Source organism: Sander lucioperca, chromosome 15 (assembly GCF_008315115.2).
Source record: "Sander lucioperca isolate FBNREF2018 chromosome 15, SLUC_FBN_1.2, whole genome shotgun sequence".
NCBI lineage: Eukaryota > Metazoa > Chordata > Actinopteri > Perciformes > Percidae > Sander > Sander lucioperca.
Window position 1 is genome coordinate 23,246,253 of NC_050187.1, and position 26,302 is coordinate 23,272,554.

General features: G+C 39.5%; 1 protein-coding gene across 4 annotated transcripts in view; it reads left to right on the plus strand.

Moving 5' to 3' along the window:
- The window catches only part of adam12 (ADAM metallopeptidase domain 12), a 91,092-nt gene extending 65,737 nt beyond the window's left edge, over positions 1-25,355 (plus strand). For 2 of the 4 annotated variants that reach the window (XM_035992120.1, XM_031307513.2), the window contains 11 exons: positions 3,125-3,214; positions 4,143-4,338; positions 4,453-4,561; positions 5,033-5,231; positions 7,219-7,296; positions 11,628-11,736; positions 11,999-12,185; positions 12,730-12,838; positions 15,659-15,907; positions 22,460-22,635; positions 23,595-25,355. In XM_035992120.1, coding sequence (XP_035848013.1) covers positions 3,125-3,214; positions 4,143-4,338; positions 4,453-4,561; positions 5,033-5,231; positions 7,219-7,296; positions 11,628-11,736; positions 11,999-12,185; positions 12,730-12,838; positions 15,659-15,907; positions 22,460-22,635; positions 23,595-23,646 — 1,554 coding nt within the window. In that variant the 3' untranslated portion in view covers positions 23,647-25,355. The remainder of the gene's footprint in view (positions 1-3,124; positions 3,215-4,142; positions 4,339-4,452; positions 4,562-5,032; positions 5,232-7,218; positions 7,297-11,627; positions 11,737-11,998; positions 12,186-12,729; positions 12,839-15,658; positions 15,908-22,459; positions 22,636-23,594) is intronic. The other 2 variants (XR_004106316.2, XM_031307520.2) reach the window with 2 other exon arrangements.
- The last annotated feature ends 947 nt before the right edge of the window (positions 25,356-26,302 follow it).

A 26,302-nucleotide genomic window follows, 5' to 3' on the forward strand; every position in this document is an offset into this window, starting at 1 on the left:
CAAGCCGTGCCGATTTTGAACAGCTCACCCAGAGACTGAAGGCAGGACACATTCAGAAACTGTATCTCACTCTAAACAGCATGGATGGATTTTTTTTCAAAGTTTGTATGTGTGTGGAAGCACCAGAGACACAACATAACACCCCAAATCCCAGAAAAAGTGATTTTTTCATAATATGGGCACTTTAAGTTTCTCATTTCTATTTACAGTAAACTGCTTCCTCAAATTAATATATATTAATACTCAAACATAAGGAAAGAATGGGTAGAAAGGAATCATGATAAAAAGTCAGTGTGCACTTTTCTTTTTCTTTTCTTGTTAACTTGCTATTCCCCTAAAGACCATTGTCCACAAAAAACAACAGTGACTGTCCTGTAAGCAATCATCCAGAACCACTGCAAATCTCAACAGCTCCCTCAGACCCCCCGACAAACCATAACAAACTTCAGGTTAAACTTTCTATTGACATTGACGTTGTGTATGCAGCTTAAAAGCATCAAAACCTGCTGTGCAAAAAAAAAAGCCTAAAAGCTCAGCATATCACCAGAGGCCTCCAATATAAGTGTTTTATTTACATCACACCTTCTCTTAGTCTCCCACATGTGCAGAACAGTGCTCTGACAAGCTGCCACAGTGATGTCATGTCCTTGCTCAAAGCCCATTAATCAAACCACTGTCCAACTGTGTGACAAAGGAAACAAACAAAAGTGTAATCGGGTCGAGGCTGAAATAAGCTTTCTTTGGCTTTGCCACCCAAACAACTGGGCACGCTCTGATGCGCGTATCCACCCACACACACACATTTTGTTTCTGGCTCACATATACTGTATGCACCCTGGGAAGTGAAGTGAGAATCAGATATGGGAATCGGTATCCATCGGTTGCAGCCAGGGCAGCTGTGTGGATATTTGAGGATGAATATTAGTATACTTAAAATGTCTCAAGGTTGATGGATTTCCTGGGGAATTTTAGGTGTGGAAAAATATTGAAAAATGCCCCTCACAATTCTTCAGATTGCTTGTTTGTGAAATCAACATCTAAAATCCATTAATGTTGTATTCAATTAATGATGATATAAAACAGAAAAAACAGCAAATCCTCTCATTTGAGATGCTGGAACCACCGAGGTGTGGCATTTTTGCTTAAACCTTTTTAAACCTTTGACTGATTAATTGATTATTTCAGCTCTTCAACTGGCAAAAATTCATATTGCCCCATGACATTATGTGCTTCTCAAATCTGAATCCTTTCGAATACATTATCAAATATAGTTTTTAACATTTGCAGGTAACTGAAGTTATAAATAACTGAAAAGATTCAGATCATAAAGCCCTTAGATGTTAGTGGCAGTCTGAGTCTAATTAATATTCACAATCTGAAAATGAGATCAGCAGAAGATATGAAAAATTGATTAAATATGTATCTGATAGATTGAAATTAGTTGCCTACTGAATTTTACACTTTATTTTCCACAAGCTGTTTACGCAGAATAGTGGAGGTCGCAATGCAGAGCTATTAAGTTGATAACCTTAAAATATTGATATTATAAGCATTAAAGTTTAACTAGGAGATTTTGCTGAAATTGACGTAATGCAATCAGCATGATCATTTCTCCAGAGTCTTCACTCCATTGGTCTTGTTGAACCACAAAAACACACTTGTAGTCGTCGAGTGGTGTTACAGAGTGATGTTACTTTCCCCCCACAAAGGATCTTTGACAAGTAAACACACTGGCTTGCCGTGAGCATTTCACAGCAACAGACAAGTTTCATTTTAGCAATTACCAAATTAATGTTATTTAGCTAGAGGTGATATGATCGGTGATGTTCGTCATTTTAACCCAATAAAGGGATGGTCGGCGCCAGCTAAAATATTAATAATAAGAAAGAAAAGTCTAGATAAAAGATTTGTTTGCATGTTAGCATTAGCATTGGAGCTTAACAAATCCGGGTATTTTGGCAAAATGGAACCAGCTATCAGGGTCCATCCCTAATCAGGATTAACCAGAGCTTTGTTTCTGTAAAAAAGACTCATCTTTGAGTGGGCATTTAAGTTTTTGTAATTTTGCTCAACTAACTCTTCAAACGGACTGAACAATGTATTTGATTGTTTAGTTAAATGGTGTTATGACTATGTACTCCATCATTTACAGGCTGTAGGTAGTATTTTAGCGGAGTTATTGTGTTTGACCACCAACGAATCAACTGTATGATTTACATTTGCCAGCTCTATCTCTGCCAGCTTGCCCCTCCATAACCTTAATGATGTCACCACAAAGGGCCTGCTTGTTTTATCTGCCGGCCCACTTAGATCGAGGGATGAAAGCAACCTTTTCTTTCCTCTCTAAACAATAGGCTTACGTCAGGGCAAAGAAGTAAACAGCCAAACTCATAAAACCACACATCAACTGAGAATTAGACATTCAACAAGCCAGCTGCCTCCAGTTCCCAGCCTTCATCACATCTTTTCATTACCTTAAAGCCCCACGAGAGAAGATAAATGTTAGTGGGAGTTGTTTTCTGCGTGATAGCGACAAAGCTGATGTGTTTTGGCATCCAATAAAAGATAAACATTGCAAAACCTTTCCTGATGTCTTTAACAACATTACTCCGCTTTCAACTTTTCCTTATGTGTCCTCTACCTTGTCTGTTTCTGCCAGCAGCCAGCTGATCTTGTCATTGTGGTGAAGTGGCTACAATCTTCGCCTCTTATGGCCTTTCAAACCCAACTCCTGCTCCTGTTCACGGTGCCCTAATAGTCAACTCTGACACATCTTTCTACTATCAAATCAGAGTTAAAGATCATAACAGTGCTACACCCGATTTCTATCTTTTTCTCCTCTGCTTCACAGCTCCCACTTTTTGACCCAACATGGGTCATCGCATTAAACACTGGTCCAAAGGTCTTCAGAATTCCCAAATCAGGAGCATATGAGCTTCAGTTAATATGCTTTCATTCAAAGGTCTCTAGGTCAGTGTAAGTAAGGCGGGAAACCCCGGACAGGAAGTGTGTTCCCCTGACCTGGAAGTCTTGATCTGACAGGGGACCAGCTGAGAGAGCAAATCCAGAGCGATGATCAGGTCCACATGTTGTTAACTATTTTGTTTTCTTTCCCTCATTCAAGGAATGTATGAACCCATGCTGTAACGCCACCACATGCACCCTTAAGGGAGACGCTGTGTGCGCCCACGGACAGTGCTGTGAAGACTGCAGGGTAAGACTTTTCATGCAGGCCTGGGTCTGTCTTGCACATTCTCCTGCCACTTTGGAACTCCTTTTTCCCATTTTAAATGCTCTTCTGCCATTCTCATAGCTGAAAAAGTTTTAAGATTGTATTGCCTCTGCTCCTCTGAGCATTGCACAAAGCTTTACTCTGCAGAAATGAACATTTTTAATTTCAAAACTCAAGGGCAAGACCTAAAACCTTCTAAAACTCTGTTAATTCTCTTTGGTAGGTTATTAAGACTCATTAGAGTGTGCCCTCATATATACTTTAATATATCAGATCAGTTCATTCCAACTTTGTATATGTATTGTATATATTATATTTTACCTCAATAGGCCAATTTCAATTATGCGCAAGTTCACAAGTTTGATTGAAGAAAGTTATTAGTGATTTTTGCTTTGACATGGAAATCTTTTTACAAGTGTGTTCTCTCTTTGAATCGGAACATTTGTTGAAGATGATTAAGCTCATTAATTCATTGTGTCCTTAAACATGTTTTTGCACATAATCCCATTTTAGGGCAAATGAGTCCTTCCTGTGATTTACACAAAAGCATCTTTGACTTTATGGCATGAGACATCAATATTGTACAATGTTTTACTGTACATACACTAATTAACCAGCAGTACTTTATAAATCAGCACAAGGTTAAAGGTGCAGTAGGTAAGACTTATAAAACTAACTTTCTGATATATTTGCTGAAACTGACCCTATGTAGAACTACATGAAGCAGGTAATTTATAAAAGAATCTGGCTCCTCTGGCACCACCTACAGCCTGTAGTGCGATTTGCAAAAGTCCACAGCTCCCTGTTCAGATGCACCAATCAGGGCCAGGGGGGGGTGTCTTAACTGTGAGCAATTCTGCAAATTCCATGTCTGAAAGGCCTTACTGTACTGTCCTGTATGTGTTCACAGCTGAAACCAGCTGGCACCATGTGTCGAGATTCTAGTAACTCATGTGACCTGCCAGAGTTTTGTACTGGTGCAAACCCTCACTGCCCAGCCAACGTTTATCTGCATGATGGACATGCCTGCCACAGCGTTGAAGGCTACTGCTACAATGGCATCTGCCAAACTCATGAGCAACAATGCATCACCCTGTGGGGACCAGGTAAATCAATGGCTACTAATAAGTTGGACTGTATACATCATACTCACTTTAATAAGGAAACCTTTCCCTTAGGTGACTATATTTAGTATTTTGCTTGTTTGTCTTTGTGTGCAGGGGCCAAGCCTGCCCCTGGGATATGCTTTGAGCGAGTCAACTCCGCAGGTGATCCTTATGGGAACTGTGGGAAGGACTCCAAAGGCTCCTTTGCCAAATGTGATGCAAGGTAAGACTGTGCAGCTGTACTGATGTGGTAGAGGTACAAAGAAATGACTGTGCAAAACACAACTGATTAGCTTAAGTGGCGTCATTCGCAATCTTCATTATTGTGTGGAATCTGACATGTGATCTTCAAACAAAAGTTTACATGGGTGAAAAATGTAATTTGAGGAAGATAGCAGCTAATTACGGACTAGGAGAGTATTCATAAATAATTTCATGCTATTCTTGTAGGCTAATTGTTCTAAAGATCTTTTCCCTTTGGGTGAATTCTTTAATCAAGCTCTTTGTTAATTGATGTAATTGCTTTAATGACCGGAGGACTGAAGCACTGCAGCTCTCTTCAGCAGTCTTTTGTCTCTGCAGTTACTTATCTTTGTCAGTGATTGACAGGCCTTTATGTTTGAGGCTTTATTGATTAGGTGTTTTTACTATGTATCTTTAAATGTTTGTGTGCACGCATGTGTGTTGTATCCAGGGACGCAAAATGTGGCAAAATTCAGTGCCAGGGAGGAGCCAACCGGCCAGTGATCGGAACAAACGCTGTTTCCATTGAAACCAACATCCCGCTTCAAGAAGGAGGGCGAATCCTGTGTCGAGGAACTCATGTTTATCTGGGCGATGACATGCCTGATCCTGGGCTGGTTCTGGCTGGTACAAAGTGTGGAGACGGCATGGTGAGTGATCAGTTTATCGTTTAATTGTAAAGAGACATTTTAAAGAGGTTGTATTTAGACCTTATTGTCCTACTTTTTCACAGCACTGTACACATCAGACAATAGTACATACAACAGCACACAGTAACAACATACTGCACAATGACAGACCACTGTACACACTCAGGCCTGTTCAACGAGGCCTATTGTTTAAGGTGGCTATGGCTGCAGGGATTAGGCTTTTCCCAAAGCGAGCCCTTCTCCACCTCAGTGCTCTGTACCTGTGCCTGGAGAACAGTAGGGTAAGGTAGTGATTGAGTGTGTGTGTGTGTGATTTCCTGTGAGTTTGGCCCGATTAGTAATGGATAACATGTTAAAGCAGCAGGTGAAACACTACATGATATCTCTGTCTCTGGTGGCTCTTTTTTTTGGATGTCATTAGTTTGCTGGTCGCAGCTGAGTCTATTGTCAGGTTTCACTCCGGGGTATTTAAAACTGTCAACCATTTCAAGTTTTTGTTAATTCTTCTTAGGTAGCACAGACAATGCTCAATATTTATGATTCAACATTAGGTCTCACCTATGCACAATACACACCTATGCACAATACTAAATCACAAGTGACAAAGTATGATATAGACCAGAAATGTATAATCCTCTGTCATCCAGAGGTCATCCCTGCTATTTGATGTATGTTGATGATTGTTTACTACGTTAATGTACACGTTCTTTCTAAAGCTTGTGAAGTAGCTGTTAGCTTGTTGTTTATTGTCCTTAAAACACAGCATGCAGCTATATTATTTGTCCTCTAGAGACCCTAAAAGGCTGACAACTGTATGAGCCTATTTAGTATTCCTTTGGGTGCTGACTAAAGAGTACTGCCAAGGCAGAGACAGAGAAGTTGCCCTTCCTAAAGAAAAGGGCTAATAAAGTTAACTCTTGAGTGAATCCAGTGATCCTGGATAAGACCATTATATGGCAACCAGTTTTTAATTAGGTGTGCCTCTCGACTTTTCTCCTTCTATGTGCTGCCCTTAAAACCTCTCTCACCACGCCAGTGACATCAGGGCCTATTTTTTGCCAAGAACGAGGCAGAAAAAGAGCTTTGGGCTGGAGCACTTGCCTCCTAAATTTGGCTGAATGTGTGAGGGCCAGGTTATCCTAGAAAATAAGAAGTTTTGTGCAATGTGCTGTCCGGTTTGTCGACCTTTGGACTATGGAACCAAACTGTGGTGTCTTACAGTCCTACAATTACTCATATGTTTTTTCAGTTATCTCAAGGGACTTGCACTGGGAGCTAAAAGGCCTTTGAGCTTTATTGTGCAAAATGGCCGTCTGCCAAGTTAGCTTGTCTCCTGGCTGTTGTCTCTGCAAAATGTGAGTGAGCTCCACACATTATCTTGAAATGTTGCTGGCCTGAAGGTGGGTCTTTGTCATGGGCATTTGTACGTCTCAAAAAGGTTTTCTATTTTCAATGCCAGGCGTTGCATCAGGCGTTAAGTTGGCAGCACATGGCCCACACAACAGTGGCAATTTGAGGAAGAGCTCAAAACTGCTTTGCTTTATGCAGGCCTTATTTTCTACATAAAAGCAACAACTGGCTTTTGCCAGTCTGATGTTGTTGTTTGTTCTAGGAGGGATACACTGTGCCTTTTGTGTCTTCACCTTATTAACTGCAGTAAGGGTTGTGATGTGTATGTGGTGCAGCTACCTGATGTCGCTCTGCACTTTCGCCTGAAAAAGTTGTTTAATTTGGTAAATCTTAAAAATGGTATTCCATTTCCATTTAATTCCACATTAATTCATATATTTCAATCAAAATTTATTTTGTTTATACACAGGCAAACTGCAACTGTACTCTTCTATTTGAGTAGAGATCATGCAGCAGGTATCAATCATACAACTGCTACTAAAACCTGTGCACATACAAGACAGATATTCATTCATATCCATTATATGTCCAATTCTATGACTCTTAAAAATGCCTAATGAAGCTTTCCTCTTTATAGGTGTGCCTGAATCGCGAGTGCCAGAATGTCAGTGTCTTTGGTGTGCATGAGTGCTCTGGGAAGTGCAATGGACGTGGGGTGAGTGCAAAGTACCTACTATCTCAATATTTAGTGTTAAAGGGATACTTCACCGATTTAGCATTAAGCTTTGTATCAGTAGAAACACGGTAGTATTTTCGAATGACTGTGCTTCCCTCCCTCATGTTCCCCTGAAACGAGAGATCTCTGTATTGTGGGTCTGGAAAAAATCTTCCGATGACGGAAAACGACAATTTTTGCGTCATCAGAAGATTTTTTGCCCAGAGGCAATGGACTACAGCCAGTAGTAGGAGTTACTTCCGCATGTTTTCAACCTGCCCATAGGGGGTTGGAGCGTCGTCTTTACCCGAAGCTTGCCGAAGCAAAACGAGTGTCAGCCATCTTGAAGCTTCGCTAAACAGTTTCCGTCTTTTCAGAAGAAAACTTTTACAACAATTATGTGCATTCAAACTACCGCACATGTGTACCACCGGGATACATTGGTACAGATCGGAGAATATGCAGGACACTTTATTAGAGACAGAATACTCGACACACTAGGCGAGCTTCGCCTGCTACAGAGACCAGCACATCAGCCTGCGGTGTCGCCCGATGCCGCTAGCCGGGGAAGGGGACCTCGACAGCGGTGTGCAGGAGTGGAAAGCAGCTAGGTGGAAAGCTAACGCTAGCCGGCCACCTGTTCCATCAATCCTGCTTGCAAGTGTCCGCTCATTAGACATCTCATTAACAAACTGGACTACATCCAACTTCAATGAAACTCCCAACGCGAGTTCAGATACTACTGTATTTTTGTTGTTGTGATAACATGGCTGAACAACAGTGTACCGGACTATCTAGCTACCAGGTCTGCTGCTCTTTCGCCGGGTAAGACTAGTGGAGGTGGGCTGTGTTAACACAGACTGGTGCGGAAATGGGATGCTTGTATCCAACTAACTGCTAACTGCTGGTGGAGTGACTGTTAAATGCCGACCATTCTACATTCTACGCAAATTTACGGCTGTGTTTATACTCTGTGTTTACAGCCCACCAAGCACTAATGCTGGTATGTGTTAGCTGAACTTTACGGAGCCTAATGTGTGTGCACTAAATGTAGCCTGTTTCGTATGTTTATATAATGTCGTTTTTATATATTTTAAATGTGTAACACCACTTGAGCAAGTGAAACGTTTCGTGTATATGGTTGAAATGATAATAAACACACTTGAGTTGAGTTGACTGTCTCACTGTCTGTCTGTAAACGGTAGGCGTGGCTTGGGAGTGGACTCTAAAGCAGCGAAGCAAGTGCATTCTGGGATTTGGTGTCTTTCATCCACATGAGCCAAGAACACATTTTCTGGCTTTTCTCGGCCTAGAAGCCACCAATTTCTAAAGAAATTCACATGTCTACTACATAAGTGACCCAATTTAAAGATATATTAATCTTTCCAACAGTGAAATATCCCTTTAAATTATACACTGCAGCCTGTGAAACAGTGCAACACCTATGGATAGACTCTGTATGTATCTATTTAGTTACATTTTGACTAACTGAACAAAATTAAGTCTTACTTCCCCAATAATTGCACACAATAGCAGAGCAACAGTGTATTTACAGTGCAGCCTGTAAGTAATGGCAGATACTCCTACTCTGTACGATCAATCTTCATTACTTACTCATGTTAAATAAATCCCATTTAACAGCATCATTTGTGGTCTACTTAAGGTGTTGTCCATCATCTTGTGACTGTACAGTGAGAGAAGATACAGAGCAGCACTGCAGGGAAAGACCACTATAGTAGTTTGGTTGCAGTATAAAAGTAACACTTCCTGCCAAGAAATGATCACCTTTCTCTCTTAGTAGTTCATATCAGTAATTCAAATGGGGGTGTTTTATGTTTTATTTACTTTGTTGTTTAGCTGTAGAATAAAACACTCACCAGGGGCTAGTTTACAGTAACCTCTGCTCTTTATCGTCAATTATGGCAATTTAGGGGCTCCCTTGTAGCTCACTTGGTAAAGGGCGTATCATTAAGGCTGAGTCCTTACCGCAGCAGCCTGGGTTCCAGTACGGCCCACAGCCCTTTGCTGTATGTCATACGCTCTCTCTCCCCTGCCTTTCCTTTCTGTCTCTCCATATTGAATAAAAAGCAGAAATGACAACAAAATAAATCTTGAAAGTATGGCAATTTACGGCTCAGAGATTATATACAATGAGAAACCAAAGCTGTGATCCTAAAATGTTATAGTCCTTAGACTTTTTTCTTATTATCTTGTAAATGACCAAACACCCCTGAACCAAATTAGTCCGTCGATAAAAGAATAAAGCTGCCAGTTGAGTGAGTCGCACTGCACTAAAGATAATCACATAGAAAATACTTTGCAAGAGAAATTAAGTAAAGGGAAACGGTTTCCCATTAAAGGAATACGCCACCGTTTGTTGAAATAGGGTTATTCACTGTCTCCTCTATATTTATATAGGTGAGCAAACGCATTTTGTCTCAGTCCATGCATTGTCTTAGTCCGCCAGCGCTAGCTTAGCTTAGCGTAGTCAATGGAATCCTTTGTTGCCGGTTAGCATGTCGTGATTAAAAGTGAGCCAACAACAACAAAAAACAACCTAATTACTTCTTGTGGCCTGCATATTCACAACGAGTACAAATAGCAATGCAGATTAAGACTAGACATTTCCTAGGCAGATATTGATATGGGACTATATTGGGTGGAAGCACAGCCAAAGCACTGCTACATGGGCGCAGAGATCACGCAGCACCTGAAACCCCCCAACTTCCGTCAACATACCGGCGTGAATATTAGCTGGCTATTTTTCCTACAGTAGACAGTGAATAGCGATGAACATGGCGGATTTTGTGAGAGACGAAGAGGATGACTTCTCAGACAGTCAATATCCAGAACCATACCTCTACGAACCAGAGTTTTCAGAAGAGGAGCTGCGTGCTTTGGAAATAGAACGACAGGAGGAGGAGGTTGCGATCGCTCAACAGCTCGAGGACGTGAGGATGAGAGCCAACACAAACTGGTGGTGTGAGTGTGGGGGAATATGCCAACCTATGCCAACTGAAATAGAGTGTCTGTCCTGTGGCGAGTGGGACAAGGTACTGCCATTGATGACCAGGCTCAACGTGTCAGATCAAGATGAGCGTGCCCGCAGTACGTTGTGTCACAGCTATCGAGGATTTCTCGGCATTGATCCATCCTGCAGTCCTCAACTTGGTGTATTCCTTTAAGAGGTTGGACTTGAGCTTCATTTTACCCCCTGCAGAAATATCTGCCAAATCAATTTGTCTGCCATTTTCTCAAACACCTTACACACAGTACGAGACCTGACTGGAAAAGAAGGGATTATCTGAATTCACTGTGGGATAAAGAATATTGTTTGCCTGCAAGTCAACTCACTTTATCTTGCCAGGAATGTATTGGCTGTATTCAGGTGGTATCTGTATATGTTGCTTTTCTATACCACATATGCCTATATAGACATCTTCAACAACAAAAATAGATCCAAATATAAAGTGTCATCTTTTCTGATATATCAAATAATATAAGAAACTGAAGATAGAGCCAGGGACTGATTGTAGTTCCATCTTATTACCATTTCAACCATATGAGATATCCGACTGAGATTTACTCAGACATAGTAAAAATGTCTTTTACAAATGAGCATACAGTGGATATAATATGTCTCTGCATAACAGCATAGCATCTTCAGCTAAACAGGATTTTAAAGAATGAGGTGCCTAGTCTTTTCTTTTCACATTTAAGGTTTTCTGAGTGTTAATCAGGAGAGATAGATAATGTGTCCCTGTGACAAAATGTAGAGATTGTATTTGCTTTTCCCTTCACACACACATAAAATCATACCTCCCTCTAAGCCCTCCCAAGTGCCTCTTAACCCCATCACCCAGTATGAAGGAGTGTCCATGGCCTAGAGGCAGGGAAGGCACTTGACTGCACGTCTGTGCTAAATGTAAATGTCCCACAGCTGCACAACTCCCTCTTTACCTCCCTCACTCCTCCATCCTCCCTGCAACTGACAGCTGGACTGTGTTACCTTGCCAGGGATTCCTCCTGGATCAAACTTCTGCACTAAAAACCTGAGGCTTTACAGAATGGACTCTCCCAAGCACATGTTTTATCTATTATGACTCTCAGTACACACATGCAAAGCCAGTGTCCTCTTGTATTGAAAGTCTCTGAATGACAGTGGTTTATTTATGAAAAATAAACCAATTCAGTTTTCATTCAGACCCAGACATCATTTATATCTGGAGTTTAGCTGGTAGGAATACAAATGCCTTTTGATACTATTTTATGCAGGAGAAAAGGAGTTACAGTATAGCATGTAATATACAGTAAAACTACCTTGTTTGCAGGTGTGCAACAACAAGATGAACTGCCACTGTGAAGCACACTGGGCCCCTCCGTTCTGTGGGAAAGCAGGCTTCGGTGGGAGCATCGACAGTGGGCCAATGAGACTAGCAGGTAGTGTTCTATCCTCACTCATCGAGACATCATCAGTACTGGATTGATGTGTGGTTTGGACTGGAATGTAACTTTCCTATAACACAACACCCCTTCCACCCAGCAATACATTATGCTGTGTACAGTCTGTAGCTCTAAAAGAGAAAGAAAAGGAATTTTAGTCCTTAGAGTAAAGAACAGAGAAATATGAATCACAAACTGTGCTGCTGACCATGGTCCAGCTGTAACAGTCTTTGCGTTGTCCTGTCATTCTGTGCTGTAGATGTGCGTGTGTGTGTATTAATGTGCGTGTTGTCATATATGGCATCAGCCGACAGTGTGGTCATTACTGTGGCAATCCTGGTTACCCTGGTCAGCCTTCTGGTAACCACCGTCATCATCTTTCTGAAGAGAAAGACTCTGCTGCGCCTCATCTTCACCAATAAGAAAAGCACCTTGGAGAAACTCAGGTAACATGTCTGGTTTGATTGTCGCTCAGTCACCTGTTGTGTTTAGAAAACACCATGGTTAAATTCTTTTAACTATTTCACTTAAAGTGAAAGTGTCAACTTATTTTAATGCTGTAAGTCGTTGATCTGAAACTATTTTACTGTAAGCAGCATCTTACAGTTTGGCTCCTATGTCTTGTTACTTTATTATTTTATACATTTTTAGCTTGGATGCACCTGGCTCTACATAACATTTGGCAAATCAATAAATGCTTGTTTTTGTGTGTCAAAAATGAATTTATCTTAAACTGTTCTTGTTTTATTTATAAACAAGGGAAGACAAGCCTGTTTTTTTCAATTATGATTAGCTGAGAAACATTTTTTTTAATGAACAATTCTAAAATTATTTTTTTCATCTACAGTAAAACTTTGTGAATATACCAGAAATGTAATCTAAATAAACCTGAAACATTTAATCTAAATATACATGAAATATATATTGCAAAATAAAAAAATAATAATCAACTACTGACTGGACCTTTAAGTACTTGGGTTGTTCTTATAGATCTGTGGAGGCCAACAGGCCAACCAGCCCCATCAGGACTCCGTCAATGTACAGGCCCACCCCACAGCGCAAGCCTCCACCCAAACCCTCTGCAGCCAACATTTATAAGGTGAGTCACTCCCTACAATAATTTGTTACTGCATTAATCAATATGTATCGGCATATACTGTAAGTTCTTATTCACAAATATGTTTGCAGTATATGTGTGTGTGTTTGTGTGCTCATTTCTGTCACGGCCCATTTGATTTGATTTCCTTTGTAATTACACTCTATTAGATCCTTTCACTAAACTCCAAGCTTCGATTTAGAGTTGTCATGCTTCCAGGCTTGTTGACAAAACAAGATGCCAGATAATTGATTCAGCTTTACTATATTTCTCTCTGAGAAATATCAATTACTGTGCTTTTGCTGACAAGAGGCAGAGAAACTGTAATTGCGAGATTGCTCCATTTAACAGAGACATATGATGTTGTTATTTGAGCCCCCTTAATATTTGTTTTTAAGCAGGTTTTGATTTGTTTCTTGTAGGGCTGAACGATTAATTGCATTTGCGATAATATCGCGATATGTTAAAACGCGATTTCCTAATCGCAAAGGCTGCGATTTGGTCACATGACTCGCGAGAGCAAATCAGTCTGCACTCCGCAGAGAAAGCATCAACTAGCACGCTAACGCTACGCCGTACCTTGAGCTGATTTCTGTCATTCAAACAACTCTGAGTTGTAGTTTAAAACTTTTACAGCCATTTTAATAAAATGAAGGGTTTTATTCGGGCTTGAGTCCATACATGCAGTTAATATAAAGATATGAGTGGAGGAGCTGCCACTGAGAGGGGTAACAACCAGACTGATAAATGACGTTCGGGGAGCTTTCACAGCAGCGTGGCCGCGGTGTTTCAACAGTTTTATTAGTACAGTTAATCCCATGGCAAGAACACCAGCAACTAGCTAACGCAACGATAGCCTCTCTGAACAAGTGCACACGGCAGCACGCAACTTCACGAGAGGGAGGGGCTGGAGGCAGCTCCTCTCTGTGCACTGTAAAAAATTACACGTGTGTGTGTGTGTGTGTGTGTGTGTGTGTGTGTGTGTGTGTGTGTGTGTGTGTATGTAGACTAGATATATACTATATACTATATTTTTACTTATTTAACTGTCTAGTGTGTAATTGTGTGTTCATACTATAAATTATTATATTATTCTTTGTTGAATAATACAGAAGACTAAGAGCTTAAAAAAATAATCGAATCGCAATCGCAATATTTGGGAAAAAAATTGCAATTAGATTATTTTCAAAAATCGTTCAGCCCTAGTTTCTTGGAAATGATAAGCACAGCAGGAGATGAACTATCATGTATATGTGTGACAAAACTAAGGGCATTTATATTCACGAGTGTGTGGATGTGATTTGTTAGCACTGTAGTGTCATAATTGAGCATAGAGGTTCATCCAGTTCATGTTGAGTATTATTCAGTCCACTAGAATGACTATTTGAAACAGCCTGTCCGTTCTTATTATTATGACCACTTTAACCACTCGCTCATGTCAGTCAACATCTCTCTTTGAATACATCTGCATTGTGTTTTGTGTGTGTGTGTGTGTGTGTGTGTGTGTGTGTGTGTGTGTGTGTGTGTGTGTGTGTGTTTTGTCATCCAGCAGCCAAATTCTTTCTGGCCATTTTAGGCATTATTGGTTTGTTCTGGAGCAGAGAGGTAACAGTTGGTCAGGACATGTGGTCAGACTCTGGCTTTCACAATTTCAGAACGTCATATCTAATAATGTTGTTCTCCAGTTTTATGACTGATTCTGACATCAGCTATTTCACACTAATGAGAGTTTCATGACTAAAGTGGAGTTTTACCTTTTATGCCTGCACTACAATCATTACACACGACTAGGGCTGCAACTCATGATTATTTCCATGATCATTTAATGTGTTGATTATTTGTTTGCGTAATCTAATAAATAACTTAGTCAACAAGGTGTTAGAAAATAAGGCCCCTCTCAATTTAATTGATAATTTTAAATTAGAGGTCTCCTTGGGTCCAGACATTTGAACCTGATACTAAACTTATGGAGGACCTACCAGGACTGGACATGCATACATTTCTTTGTTTCTTGTTTTAAGGAGACCTGGTCCAAAAAGGGACCCAAAGACAGTAAGACACACTCTGAATAGACCATAGGATAACTATACCCGATCCCAAACAGACACAAACAGAATGAGAATACCAGAAGTGGCATCTCATGATGACACCAATTAACTAGCAGCCATCTTGAAAAGAATAATATAAATTATATTGATATACACATTGACACATATGCTTGACCCATGCCAATACAATGCAACCCCACCCAGGTACTTCAAACTGTTGCCTGTTATGTCTGACCTAATGTCTAAAACTTTAATATTTAAAATACAACAATATAAAACCAAGAAAAGCAGAAATTCCTTACATTTGAGAAGCTGGAACCAGCAAATCTGTGAAATGTTGTTTGATAAAAGACAAATAATGAATACTCAAAATAGTTGCCCTTTAGATTTCTTTTGGTCAAAAACAGATTTGTTGCGAATTGTGTCATCACTGCACAATATACCATTGTGGAGGGTACAAGATTATCCGGGGTAGTGAGAGTTGAAGAGTAAAAGTGTGTTAAAAAGTTGGATCTGATATGTCTTAGGCGACAGGGGACATACTGTACAATTGCTGACTGTTGAATTCCATTTAGCTGCTTTGGTTTCAGGTTGCTAGTATTGGGCATGCTGGCTCACTGTCACACTGTCATAGCTTACCGGGGCACTTAAATACAACAGAGATTGTTAACATTATGAGTAACACCTATAATAAAAGCCTGTGTACTACTGCCATAAATGATAACACATAACTGCTGGAATTACTGAATATAACTTCCTCTCATTGTCTTTTCAGCCATCTCACCTGAGTGCGGAGCCTCTTCTGCCCCCACACAACTTCCACTCTCACAGTCTGCGCAGGCTGCCCCTTTACCAGCCCTTACACATCAGCCAGCCCATGCCGGTGTCTCTGAGCGTGGGCCAGCCCACTCTGCCTCCTCTCCCAGCCCACGCCAGGGTCCTGCCTGCCAAGTCCCTCTCACCACCTCGAGTGCCACCTTTTCTCAGTCTGCCTCGCCAACAGTCATCATACAGAGTAGACCAGGTTTGTTTGACTCAAGAACTCATAAATTCTGCAAGTTTTATAGCTTTTACTTTGTCATAAATTGTCTTTTAATATTTTAAAATGAACAAAAAAATAATTATGTAGACCACAGCTTTAATGGACCATATATACGGCAAAGCCCATTCAAGTTGTCTCTATTTTACTGTACATTATTCCTAACCATTTTCTAAATCATACTACAGGTTTCTACATTGATTTTCTACAGTGTATTCTAGGCAACCATCAATTTTATTTATTTTTAATAAAGTATGAAAATAACCTGCTGAGACTTGAAAATGGTCACAATGCCCCTATCTTTTCATTTATATGTCATGGTTAATTCACATTGGGTCTAATTAGACGTTGGTGTTGCTTTTACGGACACTGACATCTGAGATTTTAGTCACCTTCTAAAAAAGCATTGCAACCATAGGCTATGTTGACAAAACCATCTCACTGCTCTGAAGCTTTCAATCATATTGTTATGAAACTGTAGATGTTCAAATTTCCATTTTCCGAAGCACTTTAAATGTTGGCTTAAAAATTAAGATTGAAAGTTCATGCTTAACCTGGGAAACAGTCGCTGACAAGCAAGTTTTAAGCCGACATGGACAAGAAGTCCTTAAAGAAAAATGAGAATTGAGACATCTACAACTCCATGATTACTGAATGAACTCTGAGAAAGATCGTGTGAGGTGGGATAATTTTGTCAACTACAAAATTTTTAACCTAAATGAGGTATGTTGTCGGGAAATCCAACCTATGACATAAACAACAAATAAACATGGGTAAAGTTATACAGTGGGTCTACTCATTTCTCGGATGTTACAGTTTCCATGGACACACAGATGAAGAGTTTTAAAAGAAGTTTTTAAAATCACTCCCTGCTCATGCTGCATTACCACATGACAGTAATGTAACTTTAAGAATAAATCCGAATTGCTCAATGTGATGGATGATCTATGTCAAGCAAATTTTGAATCTCGCGATTTTCAAACTGTACTGAAATTAACAGAAACCAGTGGCGTGAAATGGAAGGTAGGAAATTAATCTAAAAACCGAGGTACTCTTTACAAATGCTCTGCAGTAATGTAAAATATATGCAAATTGTAGTTAATGGTCTAAACCTTGTACAGTCACCTGTATGGTCATTTTTAAAGGTTGTAGCAAAGCGTCGGATACCGGAAATCACTGCATTTCTGCACTTCGGTCAGCTTGCTCGCCCTCATATCGACAGCATTATTCAATCCATTTCTCTCCCTGTTACCCCACTCCTGAGTAAGGTGCTGCTTTCTGCTGAGCCAGCAGTATTGGATGCAGGGGAGATAGTAAATCCATCTGCCTGGTGTATTTGGTGGTGCATCCGAATCCTGATACGTTCATGTACCAGCGCAGCAAGGGGAGTTGTGTAGGATGTCAGCACTCTGTGAGCCGCAGCAGGGTGCAGAGGAAAATCGTTGGAGACGTGCTGCTTAAAAAAAAGAGGAAGACATTACCTTTGCAATGTGACACTTTCTCTCTGTTGGATAAAGAGCATAACATAATCCCAGATGTAAAGCAAAAATAAAACCATGAAGGATTTAGAGGGAGGCGTGCAGAGATCCAATTCTCATACCTCCAAGGTTAATCATTCAGGTGAGCAGCAGCAGCAGTGGTGGAAAGCAACTAAGTACATTTACTCAAGTACTGTAGTTGAGCACAATTTTTAGGTACTTGTACTTAAATTGAGTATTTTTATTTTCTGCTACGTTATACTTCTACTCCACTATATTTTGGAAGCAAATATTGTAGACTACTTTTTATTCCACTACATTTATTTTACAGCTATTTTAAATGAATACTTTACATAAAAACATACGATAAGCTTATAAAATACAATAGTTTAGTTAAGGTTAAACCAACCTTTTTTGGATTGTGAGTCCTCACAAGAAAGCAGTGTCTAGTTGGGCCCGCTTGTCACATTTCAGATATCTAGGAGTTGTTAGCAGTTCCACCAAAAAAACATTTCCCTTCAAACTTCACAGATGGTTTCATTTGAATAACTGCGGCCCTAAGATGTAAAATGATTTGATATTTCACAAAAAGGCAAAGATTTGACTAATTTCCAACAGTATTGTAGCAGAACTTCATCTGTAAGTAAAGTAGGTAAAACTAGCTCTAATTTGAACCAGTACTTTGACTTTGTCCTACTTTTGACTAGATTTTGCTAATGATACATATGTACTTTTCCTTAAGTAGCATTTTAAATGCAGGAATTTTACTTGTAATAGAGTATTTTTACATTGTTGTATTGGTACTTTTACTTAAAGTGCCCATATTATGAAAAAATCACTTTTTCTGGGATTTGGGGTGTTATGTTGTGTCTCTGGTGCTTCCACACACATACAAACTTTGAAAAAAATCCATCCATGCTGTTTTGAGTGAGATACGGTTTCTGAATGTGTCCTGCCTTCAGTCTCTGGGTGAGCTGTTCAAAATCGGCACGGCTTGTGACGTCACAAGCCGAAACGAGCAGGCTAACCGCAACCATTAGCTCATAGCGTTAGCATGCTACCTCATTCTCAATAGCAAAGCACTGCTACAACACACACAAGTTCACCATAATCTACAAAAGAACTACTTCCATGTGCATCCTCATTTAGAAGCTAATCCTGCCTTGTAACTGACCGAAGTTGTATAAACAGCCTTTCTTTTACTGTCTATGGAGCTAGCTAGCTGACATGATCTACATCTGAGCTACTGCACATGTGCGAGTGCAATCAAAGATAGTACAGAAGAAGAAGAAGAAAAGAGGTCTCACTCTGTAGCTAAAACAGAGACCAGCTGAAAAGAGGATCTGCAGCAGTGAGAGAGAGCGGTGCAGCACAACAAAAATATGGTGTTTTTTGAAAATTAAACCATGTAAACCTATTCTGGTACAACCTTAAAATACAATTATGAACCTGAAAATGAGCATAATATGGCTGCTTTAAGTAGCATTTTAAATGCAGGAATTTTACTTGTAATAGAGTATTTTTACATTGTTGTATTGGTACTTTTACTTAAGTAGCATTTTAAATGCAGGAATTTTACTTGTAATAGAGTATTATTACATTGTTGTATTGGTACTTTTACTTAAGTAAAGGATCTGAATACTTCTTCTACCACTGAGCAGCAGAAACAACTAGTATCATATCCAGTTCTGGATGGTTTTGTGGCATCCATATCAAGCATTGCAGCACATCAACCTTGATTGTGCCAACTAAAGATGCACTTTAGCTGAGAGTCCACTTTTTACTTTATAAAAAGGCTGCTCAATGACCTGCCAAAACAATGAAACTCCTACCTGCTAATATCTACTAGCTCATTTTGCTGTAATGAAAAAGTAGGAGTGAGTAGAGGCGGCACTTGTAGGCCAGAAATAGATGAGAGGATTCTGTTGAGGTTTAACAACATGCCAGCAAGGATGTACAAGACATCAATCCTTCAATAGAAAGTGTATTACAAGCTTATTATAATACTTGACACAACCTCCCCTCCTGTCTGTGCCAATATGTCTCATTTAAAAAGACTTTTTCGCAGGCTATCTTATACCTGTGTGCCAGTTGCACCCCATTAATGAGGTGTTTCCAGGGGAAGAAAGCCTATCCTGCATCTATTGCTATGAGCGAGTATATGAAAAGAGTGTGGGAGCTGGGGTATTTTCACAAACAGACCTGCTTGTTATTATCTTGAAAAAATACATATCCGATACCTGTAGAGCCATATAAAAGTAAAACAAACAAGCTCAAACCCTGTTCAGATGCACTGCAAAAGCAGAGTGCAGCATCACACTGTTGAGGAGAGAAAATCATGCCTTTCCAGAATCAGAGTCATCTTTTCAGGAACTTAAAAAAATTGCTATGCTTTTGGACAGACGACCTTTAAACCTCCAGAGGAACTGAAAAATGCGTATTTTTCAGTTCCTCTGGAGGTTTAAAGGTGCTTGTAAGCCCAAGGCTCATATATCTTTCTCAAGCCACGGAGGATAGTGCAATCCTTCATTTTGAATTAAGACATGAACACCACTTAGACTCTAGTTACAGTGTGAGATTCTCTGCCCAGAGCGGCATTAGAATGCACATGGGTCCTGGATTATTCTTGCATTTGAGTAGATGCATCTGTCCATTTACATCTTTGTTTTTTCGTCTGTGCACTTCTTTGAAGCCTGCTTTGGGGGTTATTTTAACTCAAATTAAACCGTCCATAAGTTACACATGTAGGAATTTGTCAGAAATAATTGTTAGATCACAGTGGGTGGGTCACCGTATGTTTGAAGTCTGTGAGATGCTGTTAGTTTTGGTTAGGATAAGTTAGGATTCACACAGATTGTCTCTAATGGGATCACAGGAATCCCCTACTTCGTACATTATATTACCCCCAAACTCTCAGCAAGTAAGAACAGTATCCACACGGGACTGTGACGCAGATTCAGATTACAATGGACCTGCTGTACCATTAATGGAGCTCAATCTGATTTAAGCATCGTAATAACATCTCAACCTCTGTGGGGCATCTCATGTTTGTAACTGCACATGAAGAACTTTGGGCTGTTGTATGCAGAGTTTTGCCAATTTTGAGTTTGTAAAAACAATTTTCTCTCAGTTGTTAAATTCTTACTACCAGTAGACATGTACAGTAATACACTATAGTGTGATTTGTGATACTTTGGAAAGAATACACCCTTTGAATATGATATGTTATGTTATGACATCACTGACTGTATTTCATATAGAGCTGAAACAATTAGTTGATAAATTGATTAGTCAATCAACAAAAATGTGCATAGGCAACTATTTTGATAATCTTTTAAGTACATTTTTAAGCAAAAACTGCCCAAAATGATCTTGTTCTGTCTGCTCAAATGTCAATATTTGCTGGTTTTCTTAGTCCTCTATGATAATTAAAATGCTCGCTGTTGGTCAGACAAAGCAAACAATTTGAAGACTTCAGCTTGGGCTGTGGGAAAATGTGATGGGCATTTGACCTGTTTAAACCAAAATGGTTTAATTGAGAAAATAAACATCAGATTAATTGAGTGCATTCAAATTTCCCTAACTCATTTCAACCTGCAACAACACCTACATGGCCAAAAAGTGTGTGGAGATCCAAACACTACGCTCGTATGTGATTGTTGACCATGCTATATCTGCTATAGCAGATATCCAAGCCATCTCAAAAGGTGTTGGATGGGGTTAGCTCAGGGCTCTGTCTGTGCAGGCCACACCAGATTATATAAAGTTCCTCCACACCAGAAAAATGCCAAACCATTTCTTTATGGACCTTGTGTGGTGCAGCGGGACATGTCATGTTGAAAAAAGTATGGATCTTCTCCAATCTGTTGCCACACAGTTTGAAGCACCAAATATCATTTTTTGCTGTAGCATTAAGATTGACCTTAATTGGAACCAAAGAGCCCAGACCACAAAAGTATGTGGATGGGGTGTCTACATACTTTTGGCCATATAGTGAAGAAATATATTACTGAATATGTCCTCCATGCAAAGTTCTCCTGACATAAAACCATGCCGCATGTGAGACCTCGAGCTCTCGCTCACAGGTTTTATAACTGGAAGTCTGTAGATGTGACAAACTTAGTCAAGTCTTGACTTGACTGCACTCACGAATGTTTTAAACCTTCCAGCTCTCTAGACTTTCTCTCTCTCTCTCGCTCTCTCTCTCTCTCTCTCTCTCTCTCTCTCTCTCTCTCTCTCTCTGTCTCTCTCTCTCTCTCTCTCTCTCTCTCTCTCTCTGTGTCTCTCTCTGTGCATTTTAATTCATTTAAGTTTGTCAGTGTATTCCTCTGTGTGTGTGTGTGTGTGTGTGTGTGGGGGGTGTCAGGGTGTGGGTGTGTGGGTGTGTGGGTGTGGGGAGGTTTTGTGCTTATATGTGTGAGTGTGTGACGGTAGCCGAGCTGCTGGTAACAGATGTTTATCACTACCTCGCCTCCTTGCTGTAGATTAGTAACACATGATGGCACCTCACTCAGATAACCTTCTACACTCACACAGCACTGCCACAGAGGTGGTGGAGACAGAGAAGGAGGAGGTTTGGGATTCATCTCATGTTAGCTGTAGGAATTCAGAGGAGATACTGATAACACAGTGCCCTCTAGTGAAACATGTCTGCCTTTGTCTCCAGATTTGGCTGCTATACAGCTGATCCATATTCAAAGAAAGGTAGAAGGTGATGTGAGATATTATTCAGGCTTCCTTACGCTGTGTCTAAAGATAAAAGTAATGTGATTTGTGTTGTTTTTCAAATTAATGTCAGTTAGCAAAAAGGATATATTATTGATGTTTCAATACCAAATTAGTACAGTGCTAATCTGCGTTTAAAAATCAATTAATTCAGAAACAAATCTATCATTCCTCAAGACAGATAAACCTTGATCATGTGCAGTATCTCTATGCATGCAGTGAATGGGAAATTTAAATACCGGACAACACTATTCTCTTTCATTTTATATATTATAATGACCACGTATACAGTATTGACCAGATGGACTGAATTTTACTTTTTTCTCTTCTTCAGGACTTTGAGAAGCCCAGTCCACCTCAGAAACCCCTACCTGCAGATCCACTAGGGAGGAGCTCTCAGCTGGGTCACAGTTTTACAGCCGGGGGGGTCCACATCCCCGGAACTGGACCCCTCCCCATACCTATCCCCACTGTGCCCAGGCCTCCGCCCACCATCCCTTTACCCAGCAGGTCAGTGCAACGGGACAGGAATCCCCTGTTTTTATTGTCCTTTTCCGTCATGGAATATGTACCATTGTTGGCTTCATCTCTTAATATATACTGTATTGCACAATGTTTGGCATTGGTGGACAAGAGGAAGAGGTGGCACTGCAGGGAAATAGTGAGATCACGGAGAAAAATACGTGTTTTCTGTTCTGTCAAAGGTTGCATCACTGATATTTTAAGTTATTGTTCCATTAAAAACCTTAATTGATGAGCGTAAGGGACACTTGACCGCTCTTCTAACTTGTGAATGTTCTAATATATTTCATCACTTTTTAGACTCTTGTTAAAATTTCTATTTGCTGACATGCTGTATGTGAAGTGTTTTGCTGGACATCATTTCATCCATGTGGTTTTGAGTGCTGTATGATTGTTGTTGTGGCTTTACGCAGGTTGTTTTTTTTTTTTGTGCCACACCATGTGGAAAAAAATGTTTTATCTGAGAAAACACTCCCCAACAATTTAAAATAGGCTCATATGCAATGTTTCCTGGTTTATTAAACCGCTTTTAATATCTTTGTGAATGTGATGTGAGAGCTTTCTTACACTGCTCTAACCTTGTTCTGCTGCAGCCTTGGCATTAATCCAATGGCATTCAATTCAATCAAAGATTTTACTACAGTCGGTCCGACCTAATAAGATTACCGTCGTGACTTTTAAGTAGACTTTTAAGTGACTCATTGAGTGCTTATTCAGACATGAGGGCCGACATGTTAAATTGCTATCAGATTAACGCAACAAGGTGCATGTCTGAAAGGGGGTATTTTGCATTAGTATAACATGGACTTGTATTTTATACAAATGCAAAATCATGCACCTATTACATTGTGTATTGCATTTGGGATCACACAGTTACATTTTACAACATTTTATACATTTTATCTTTACTGTGGTAATGACGTCATGTATCCATGCTTACGTTTCAGACCTGTACCGATGTTGCCCTACAGACCACCAAAGACTCATAAGGACTGCTGAGCTCTTGACGTCAACAGACGGAGACTTTCTTGATTTGCACTTATTACTGAGACTCTGTATAAGACCTTTTGGACAGTCGGAAGTAACGCAGAGTTTCCAAAGAAAGGGGGCTAACATCACACCTCGGTGCTACGCTTCTAGAAGGTGCTTTATTGCCCTCGCTCAGGTACCAATCAACTATTTATGTATTTAACCAGTTTGTGCACAGAGCACTCTGATTAAGAGTGATTTTTTTCCCCACGGAAAAGTTTAGAAAAGAAGAAACATTTCTTTATCATTATTTGGTGATTTTTATACTTTTTTTCTCAAATGAAATGCTGAAATATATGATGTTTTTATAACCAGTTAAGTTGCTTAAATAATTGAAGCGCAAAGATGTTTTGTTTTTGGACGAAAATGAAGATAAAGGGAAATGGAGCTCAACTCTGCACATTGTAGCTTGTGAGCCATAAAGCAGTGTTATTTATTCAGTTTTTCATTTTTTTATGATGTATTCAATACCGAATACTTCTTTTCTATCCATTTCTGCCACTGTGCTACAAAGTAGATACTAATCAAATCTTCTTTATTTAGTTTTTTTTAAATACAGTGGACTCATGTTAACCCCTCACACTGTTTTTATTGTGGGATTAATCCGATCAGCTCATTTTACAGCCTCACAGTCAGGCTCTTTTATTCCCTCATAAGTTCACTTTCGTGATAAAGTACTTAACAGGAAAAGTACTTTTTCACACTGGCTCTGACACACTGCTCTGGGCACGTGTTGGACACTCCACATGTTCTCCTGATACTGGCCTACGCTGCAGAGTCTCAACAGATTTGACAGACTGATTGTGTTCCAGAGAATTACACCAACACCAAATAATTCAACATTAACTCTGGTGTTTGTATGTTTAACGTTTACGCTCACTTTGTCCTTGAGTGTGCGAGCCAAGCAGGATGACTTCAGCGCTGTGAGCTTTCCAAGCTCCTTCTCGACCGTGTCCAACGAGATATTTTACCGTATGTGTCCCGTCTTTTTTTTATGCCTTCATAACATTCCTTTTGGATTTTGTATGGTTTTCATATTCTTGAACTCTGAGATTATTCATGCATTCACAGCATCGTTCATTAGATTCAGAGCTTGGCGTTGCACTTTGAGTTGCCACTTTTTATGTTATTTGTTGTTAACTTGCTGTTATACAAGGAAGTATTCAACTGGTAAAAACTTTACAGCGCAATTCTTTTTCCTATTTCAGTGTGTCCAAATGTAGTGCTTGTCTTCTCACCACTGCAGAATGATTCAAGCCTTTAAAGCCCTGCAGAAGTGTGCAAGTAATGCTTTTTCTTGTTTTAAAAGTGTTTAGATGTGTTCAACAGTCAGTAACCGCTCTCCGCTGGAAAATATTTGTTAGTGCTGTGTCGATTAGTCGTTAATTGTTTATGCCATTTGTAAATCCTAAATGTATTGTTTATTTGCATAACCGTAACATGTTTAAAAACCATTGTAAAGTGTAAATATTGTATGTCAGTTATCATCTATCTCCTTTTTTTTTTCTTACAAGCACTTTGAAGCCATGCCCCATTTACACTGGGTGGTAAAAACATGATTTTGAAGATTTCAACCTATAACTTGTAGGCCAGAAACAAATGTTTCAGGATAACATTTAAACTGAGAGATTTTATTTATGAAATCAAAGTCAAATAAAAGTTCCTTCATGACTGTTTAACAAATTGTATTAATTGCATTCTCACTATGATAGTTATTAAAAAATAATTCAAAAAGTGTTACAGCGAAAAAGCTTTAGAGAAAGTGTCTGTTAAAGAAAATAATAAAGGGTTCATAAGAAAAACATGTTCACCATTTGATCAACATGGATAATTAACTGCCGTCATTTGTTTGTTGTTGTGACAAACAAAACAATAAAACTAAGATGATTTCCTTATCCTTTCCGCTAAAAAGTAGCAACCATTCTCGATGTCTTAAAAGTGTGTTAAGAAAAACACTGAATGTGTGTTACTTTCCCCAATTAAAGTGTCGCCTCATTCTTTGTCTGAGCGCCTGCTCTGCTGTCCTGTTGGAGCAGCCCATCATGGTTGTTCAACACTGCCACCTGCCAGAAAACACTGGTCATTACAAAAACTGAAGTGCTTCTCTTCCCTCCAGTTTTATCGTGTTGTCTTGCCTTAATTCTGCAGAAACTTGTCAAACAGTTAACAATACAGATCAGTATAATTCACATCATACTAATGTTCTATTCTGGTGATAACAGATGTACAAACTTGTGGTAGCCTGTGCTGTAAGGAGCATTTAAGCCATTTTAATAGTCACATGCTGGGAACAATTGTGACCTTTTGTGAGGGATTTTTGCTAATTAGTAGTCAATAAATGCATTGATTTACAATATTTACATATCACACTGACCTTTGTATGTAATGTATGTAATATATTTAGAGGGAGGGGAGAATAAGGAATGTTTTAAAAAATGTTTTCACAAATGTTTAGTCAGGTTTCCCTATACTGTGAATTCGTAACGTTACATCCACAAACCCCCATTTCAAATATTGTTTTAATACTGTTTCCAAAGGACATTTTTTTCTGTTGTATTTTTCTGAGATATGATTCTAAAATTGACAAACTGTAGGCTTTTGAAAGTGTAGTAACAACACTGTAGAG